The sequence below is a fragment of the Chelmon rostratus genome, chromosome 19 (genome assembly GCF_017976325.1).
Source record: "Chelmon rostratus isolate fCheRos1 chromosome 19, fCheRos1.pri, whole genome shotgun sequence".
NCBI lineage: Eukaryota > Metazoa > Chordata > Actinopteri > Chaetodontiformes > Chaetodontidae > Chelmon > Chelmon rostratus.
The window spans coordinates 10,358,167-10,366,461 of NC_055676.1; the positions used below are offsets into that span (position 1 = coordinate 10,358,167).

Sequence of the window (8,295 nt, forward strand, 5' to 3'; positions counted from 1 at the left end):
TTATTAGAAAGCTAATTTCTCTGCTCTCTAGCAGTGGCCCTCTAACCTGGCCACTTTATGGTCCGAGAGGGAAAACAAAGGCTCAGAGTTTTTGAAGATTAGAATAATATAATTGGAAATCATTGCAGAGACGCTTCTTTTTTACACATTTGCTGCCCAGTAATGGTTTAGAGAGGCAACCTGCTATTTTACAGCCAACTATCTGTCTCTGTTTCTGTTTTAACAACGCATAGTCTGGCATTTCAGCAACAAAGCCGTCTCCAAATTGCAGAAGAACATTAAAACTGACAGCTAGAAAGACACACACACGCACATAACCTATTCAAGCTAGAATAAGGGTCAGTATGCATGCCCTCATGTTCAGCTAACACACACACAGACACACACACATCCAAATACACACACTTACAAATACTGATTTGTAATCAAACAGCAACCAGACAAATCAATAACCCCTGAAACGGGGTCAAGGTCAAAGTGGTTTGGCAGACAAATTACAGTATGCAAGCATTCACACACACACACACGCACGCACACACACACACACACACACAGTCATGTTTCGATCACTTCAGAGGACATTACACTGACTAAGATTCATTTCCTAGAGACTCACCCTAACCACTATTAAAACCCCTACTAACCGAACCCTGACATTAATGATCTACATTATGAGTTCAATGTCTTGATCAAAATCTCGTAGCCAAAGGCAGAATACCCACAATACATTTTCAATTCATATTTGAAATACACTAAGTATTGATTTAATTACACAGATCAATGTGTAATGTGTACATGGGCTCGTCCAGCTGAGCCTCGCAGTGCACGACGGCACCTGATGAGCTTCCCTCCCAGGGGCACAAACCACTTCAGCCGGCTCCTGTTGAGTGTGGACGAGCGGTAACTCAATGCCAGGATCTTCCCGGATCACTGAGCTTCTCACCCACAAGCAGACACGAGCCTCCCTGCAGAGGAACCTCATTTCGGCCACTTCTATCCTCGCTCTTTGTCTTTGTCAGTCACTACCCACAGTTCATGACCACAGGTGGGGGACAGAATGGATATCGACCTGCGAAGCGAGCAACTCTTCACTGCTGTTTTACCAAAGCCAGTCAATCTCTTTGTTTAAAAATGTGAAAGCTGGAGAGCTCCCAACTCTGTTGTTTACCTTTTAGCTTGATTAGCCATTCATGCAGAAGTTTACTCTGCAACCGTGTTGTCTGCGGACGTGACATTTTGTGTTTCCCTCAGACTGGATTTAAATATTCTGCTGATACTTCGACACTGTGTGTTTTGACTATTTGATGTTGAAACGCTGCTGCTCTTTTTTAGCTGAATGCACACCCGCAAAATGTTTGATATTCAATCCGATGAAATGCTTGTAATGTGATGACGATATTGAGAATAGATGATTTTTAATAACAAATGTTGTGTTTACAAGCTCCCTGTGCGCTTAACAGGTGGGTATGATGGCCTTGCAAACCACACACACACACACACACACACACACACACACACACACACACACACACACACACACACACACACACACACACACACAAATGTGCATGGTTAATCCTAGCAGTCGGCCCAGATCATCTCCACCCCAAAGGGTTAACCTCTTGATTCATTTTCAATCAGGGCCACAGATTATGTGGCCTAACTCTGCTGGAGTGGACTCAATCTTTGGCCAAAGAGTGAAGTAGAGCAGGGATTTCTCCCAGGAGGAATCAATCACTTTGCCAAGCTCCTCAGAGCCAGCCTTCACATGGACTTAACCGCTGGACACAGTCCCCTCCTCTTCTCCAATCTCATCCTGGATGTGGCAGTAGGTCAGAAACACGCAGACTGAAAGCACTGACCTGACCGGAGGATCTTCAGCGGTACGGTCAGTGAGTCACAGTTTGTGGAAATTCAGGTGCAGAGGCTGCAAATCCTCCCAAATAGTCAAAACAATAGCAAATGTTAAAGGGTCAGCGTCTCTCCGCCAAATCTTATTCACGTAATTTCAGCAGTGCCAGCAGAGCTACATTCAGGTCAGTGGGTCTGTGTGTTTGTGTGTGTGCAGGCACGTGATATTTGAGAGGAGCACTCTGAGAATGGCTGACACAGGTTTAACTACAGCGCGTGCCCTATGGATTAATACACACATCTTAACATTTCTCCCCATTTGCCTGCATCCCGCTGCAGATTACTGCAGGGTTGGTATGTTGCTTGCAGCATGATATCACTAAATCATGGGATTAGAGAGAAATTTGTCTTGCATTTCAAACAAAACCATTAAGCTGAGTAAAGACTGGAAATGCAAACCTCACTGCGATGGCTTTAACTTTCCTGATGTGAAGCGCTCTGATAAAAAACAGTTTTGCTCCCCGCAGTGGAGTGCATCAAAAGGCAGCAAGTCGAAACTTTGAAACAGATTGAACTGCATTTCAGTGTGACAAGGCTGCTTTTATATTAAGTTCACTTTTACCCAAAGGAGTCAGGGAGATTTTAGTTATTTGTTTTCCTGCTCCATTAAATAGATGCATTATTTATGAAGACGAATACCCAGAGAACCTTGTTGAAATGTTAGTGGGATGTTGAGAGATGAAAATCGGTGAATCATTTGCCAATTATTTCCCTCTTTATGGACGAGCGCTCTCCATAACTCCCCACTAACTGAGAAGTTGGAGTCGACAGGATATAACATGTCAGTAATTTATGAAGCCAGCGAAACTGGCAGACAACACAAGTCATGTTGGCGCTTAAGCATTTTACTGAATGGCCTTGGTGGTAAGTCCCATCAGTATTCAAGTGCCTTAAGTAACCATTTAAATGCATGGAGCTTATCCCTCATGAAGATGCTCAAATATACTGTACATCACAATGATTCAACTTGGTTTTAGCCTCTTTTTCTGCTTCACATGTTTCAGTGACTTTTTATGTGACTCCTCCGAAACTCCTGTCCTCTGCATACTCAGCAACACAGCTGAATAATTATAATGTTTTCTGGGAATTACATATTAAGCTAAACACCCTCTTGCTTTATTTAATTTCAGTATGCAGGACCAAAATGTGATGTTGGCATACTACATAATGTGATTATCCTGGTTCAGTGTAATATCAGTTTATTCTCCACCAAAACAACAGATACAGGCGACAGCACTGACATCTGTGGCTTGCAGACAAGCTAAACAGCTATCAAAATCTGGCAACACCATCCCCACCATGCACCCAAAACAAAGAGCAGAATTCATTTACAGTGGGCCTAATCTCTACAGAGTGATGCACAAATGCTCAGCGATGTCCAAAACATTTAATATGGCGACGAGTCAGAGCTGCAGACATGAGAGTTCAGACTTAAGTCACAAAAATGAGGACCAGAGACAGCTGAAGTTGACTGGGAGATTCACTTGACTTGAAGATGAACTGTAACACCACATAAGACTTGAAAGCAAACCATTCAAGTCAAGTTCATGTTTTGGCCTGGCGATTAACTAGGACAGCACCATGCAGGCCTTGTAAAGCCACACATTTGGAATATTTAGTCTTTAGGCCTCTAATTTGAAACAACTGCTTATCTAACTTGGCAAGAAAGTGAATAAGTGTATTTCCCAAAAACAATTTCTTAAAGAGCAACCTGACAAAAAAAAGAAAAAACTCTCACCTGAGAGTGAAATTTTCCAGTGTTGATGTGCTCGCCAGGAAGACATAGAAAGCCGCGACGTCTGTGGTCTTCAGGGGCTTGGAAGAGGTCTGGATCACCACAGCACCTCCCAGCCTCAGCCGAAGAAAGGTGGGGTTCCCTGGCGGAGTTCTGAGCAGACTGACACTTCCTATACGCCTCATCGGTGTCCCTGATCCCCCAGAGTCTCTTCCTCTTCCCACACCTACGCGCTGCAGGCTATCCTGCGGGGTACACTGGCCTGTCTGATCTCTCCGACTCTGGAAGTAGACCTCTACTAGGTTCCCCTGAAGCCCTTTAATTCCTTCAGTTCTTCCTCCTTCCCTGCTTGAACTGCCTGATCGGCTGGCTGAGCTGAACCAGGCAGGTTCTGGCTTCAGCTGCGCCACACAGAATCCACCCAGAGACACCAGGCATGCCCCACGAACTTCCCTCGTCTCCCAGAAGGCGTAGGCTGTCACACAGTGCGATCCATCCTTTGCCTTGGCTCCGGCACTTTTTCTCCCATTATCTTCTCCAGGCCCCACCCTTTCTTGCCCAACAGTGATGTCACTTCCTGTGGGCATGTGGAAGAGAATCTTCACAACAGGGGATGAGGAACGGACCTGGCGGACCAAAATGACCGGCAGGATCCTGGGCCCACTGAGGAGCCGGTCTGGAAGAATTGGGGCATCTACAGTCAGGGGGCCATACGAAGCGTTGACAGTCGGCTGGAGGAGCCCAGCACCCGGACCAGTGAGGAGAAAGGTCTGAGTCTGAGCCTTCAGGCTGGAGTTCCCTGATGGCTCAGGACTGTCCTGCCTCAGAAACACATGGTTCACATTGAGGACCTGAAAGTTGACGGTGGGATAAACTGGAGATGGGGTGGAAGACGTCCCAATGTCCTCAGCAACCTTTTGACTTTCAGCAACTGGGAGGGGAGAATTTACAAAGAGAGATTAGTGCAGTAACTATCGCTGCTAAACTCAACATCGCACTGTTAGGTTTCAACAGCTGTCACTTACAAAATCAGCCTGTTACTTTAGTTGGGACCATTTAATGAGGAAGGTGAAGGGTTGACAAAGGGATCCCAGCTGGAGACAGACAGGGTGAATTGTGATCGAGAGGGATCAAGAAAAATCGGTGAGGGCAGGTTGGTCATCTCGAGGAGCGAAAGGGTGGTGAGAGGCGATGACTTGCTGATGCAGCAAATGTGACTCATTCCCCCATGTAGTACCTGCACTGAAAAAGAGGAGGGCGAAGGAAAACACACAAGGCGTCTTTAGAGGTGTGATGTAAGAACTGAGACAAACGGGAGAGCGAGGGGTTAGGCATGAACAAAGGTTTCAACAGTTCAAGGTTTGGCCTTTGATAGTAAGAAGATCTTAAAACTGTGAGAGGTGATGGATTGATCTGATCTTCTGAACATCAAATTTATGTGAAGAAATAACTTGAAAAGTAATTACAGCAACTTTCAGATCATCCTTTTTAGAGCCTTTATGCCCGGCACATTCTCCCTCACGCTGCCTTTCAAGCGCCTGCAAAACCTGGCTATTCCTGTCTCTAAAAGCTGAAGAGACTTTCACGTGACCCTCAGCAACACAGTGTGAAATCTGATACGATGCTCCCCCAAAGTGATTCACTTTGAGATATTATGAAGTGCAGATTAAATCAGTCTAATGTTGGCACTCAGTGCAGTTGGTCTGATTGGAAAAGACCAGACAGGGTCCAAATGGTAACAATTATGGTAAATCCACAGGTTGCTGTCTAAATGTTAAGTGAAATGAAGTTGTCACAATTCCTAAATGGCACTATTTCAGGGCATTAAAACACACAAACATATATATGCATATATATACATACATATTCTTCGCTGCAGTAAAGCACAGGAAAACTAAGTTTATACCTCTTATGTTGTAGGTCTCAGATATACTTGTCCTTCAGCAGAAATTAAATATGTCCACTCTCCACTTACTACGTCGATGCGATGCAACAAAGGGAATGGAAAATGCCTGGGTGGTAAAAAAAAGCCTCTCTTATAACTTTCATGAGACGGCTGTTTGTCCCAACAGGATGCCGTATGTGACAGCTCCCACATCCTCCTGCCAGAGACACTTGGTATTTTGCCATCCTCCGCACAAAGTGCTCGAGAATTAATTTGTGAATTTCGCTTTCCCTGCCTCACAAAAATAACTTATGTTAAGGCAAACATGAGTCAAAGCAAAGCCTCCTGTCCCCCCCACCCCACCCCAAAGGGCTTAGAAGTGATATATCATTCTTCTCTGATTTTTAAATCATATTGCATGAATACATCTATATGTAAATCAATTTTCTTTCTGAAGGCAAAGAAAAAATCTATGAAAAAACACAAGTGTAAGGGTTGATATTAAAAATGTAGTATTCAGAAAAGCACACAGAAAACTGTCTCATAGATTCCAGAGATCAGACTGATGCCGTTTCATATTAAAGGCCAAAACTGATATTGGCAGGCACACATCGTTTTCGCATGATATCTGCAGCACTAAGGCGAAGCAACAGTAAAACTAAACATTATGCAAAGGTGATCCAATTGGACACCAGTGTTTTATTTCCTATTTGCTGCAGTAAATCTGTCTACCTGGGGCTATCAGAACAAACACTGCTTTTTATTTGTTGAAATAAACTGACATTTTATGGTTCCCTTAGAATCCCCACATATCTCCACTGAGGAGACGGTGTTATTGCTGTTCTTACTGAAGTCTGTCTACGAACAGACCTTTTAAAAACCATGAATGGATTTCTATTACGTTAAATGGACAGGCAGGCCAGGGATCAACTATTTTGATTTGATTTTGGAGATGATCCAGATTGTAGATTTTTGCTTTTAGACAATTATTGGCTTTAGCCATAAACAGGAATTATTAGTTAAAACATCAACATCAAGAGACTTGATTTCCAATCCTAGCAAATTTTATACAGCAGGATAAAAAAAAATTATCTATATATACATTTTTCTTACTTTGGGTTTAAATTGCAGAATTGACCTGAGATAGATGAGACAGATGTCTGATTACTTTCAGTTTTCATTAAAAAAAATGGTACATTTGTTGACTGTGATAAAGAGTTCACGCAACAGGCCGGCCAGCACCGTATCAAGGTTATGAATCCATCTTGTTAAAATGCATCCTCATGCTAACTCGACCCACATGGCAGGTGTACACTGCAGGTCAAAGCAATCGGCGGAGTGAAGAAAACACAAAGAGGAAAATAATCCTGCCCCGTGCAAAACAAGTCTGCAACATGTCTGACTGCAAACTGACCGGGAAAGGACAAAGTTCACACTGAGATGATGACTAGATTACATGTTGCTTGTAAACAATGGTCTGTGAGATGAATGGGAAAAATAAAAGAGTCTAAATGAAGTCTTTGCAAGACTCTAGTGTGATAATAATAAAAGTGTGGCAGTATTTTTACTTTTGGACTCCAAACCTAGGCTCAAAATGAGTCCAATGCTGATGTGCATCAGTGAACATATTATTCAGTGATCAGATATTGATTTGGTGAGTCCTGACTGGATTTCCGGAAGAATCTCGACTGGTGAAGTTAGAAGAAAAGCAAACTATTTGAAATATTCAAACGCCTATTATAAACGTTAGCTCAACTCCTGACGGGCTCGCTGACACAACAGGCAGCACATCTGTGACTGGACTGAAAGATAAGGCTGCCATGCATATTCATGGATCCCAAGCAGAGAAGATATCAAAGGCTGAACTCCATCACTTAGACACGCATTCAGAACACAGCTGCACAGCTGAGTCCTGCACTCGCGGAAATAAAGCAGTCCCACATAGAGGGTGAAAAACGCACACGCAGATATCATGTGCAGATATAAACCCAGGCAATCTCCGAAAGTAGACTTTCACATGGTATCAGTATCGCAGAGAGTCAGACAGCTTACTGTGACTTCATAACTGCCAATGCAGGTTATCTTTAAACAACCAGAGAAACAGCTGTGCAACCTCAGCTTCAGGCCTCTTTAATCCCACAGGCGAGGCTTCCCGACGCACACTGGAGAGCGTGCTGTCACTTTCATTCAGACAGAGGGACAATGAAATGGACAGTTGGTATGGACTGTGACCATAAAACCCTCAGAAACAGGAAAACACAAGTCTACATCCTGATCCAGCCAAACACCTAAACACATCATGCAGCAAAATGGATTTATAATCCCAATGTGAGCACTTTCCAAACTGTTCCTGTATGTTTGAGGCTCACCTCTCTAATGCACACAACACCTGCACAGGCTTTTAGTCCCTCTTACAGGAAAGACAGCACCGTGTGCATTATGCCACAATCAGAACTTGTGGATGGGCAATAGAGCAAATCCTGTATACCCCATTGTTGTGTGCGTTTAGATCATCAATGCATGTTCAAGCTTTCGTTTCCATTAATGTCCCCTTGTAAACACAGCTGAAGCCTTCAAACTAGTTCCAACCCAGTTGCTTTCATGCATCTGCTCCATCACACATAAAGCAAATCAGGCGGATAAATAAGTACAATCAGAGAGAAGGTTTGCCGCCCATCAGCAACAGCATCTCACCTTGAACGGCCGCGAGAACAGCCGCTGCCACCACCGCGAGCAACGAGCGGCGGGGAAAGTTGAGCGTCAT

At 43.8% G+C, this 8,295-nt stretch overlaps 1 protein-coding gene across 1 annotated transcript in view; it reads right to left on the minus strand.

Annotated features, from left to right (window-relative positions):
* The window catches only part of si:dkey-1d7.3 (transmembrane protein 132C), a 28,752-nt gene extending 20,457 nt beyond the window's left edge, over window positions 1-8,295 (minus strand). The window contains exons 1-2 of the mRNA XM_041960568.1: window positions 8,226-8,295; window positions 3,650-4,577 (exon numbers count right to left, since the gene is read on the minus strand). Of these exons, the coding sequence (XP_041816502.1) occupies window positions 3,650-4,577; window positions 8,226-8,295 (998 nt within the window). The remainder of the gene's footprint in view (window positions 1-3,649; window positions 4,578-8,225) is intronic.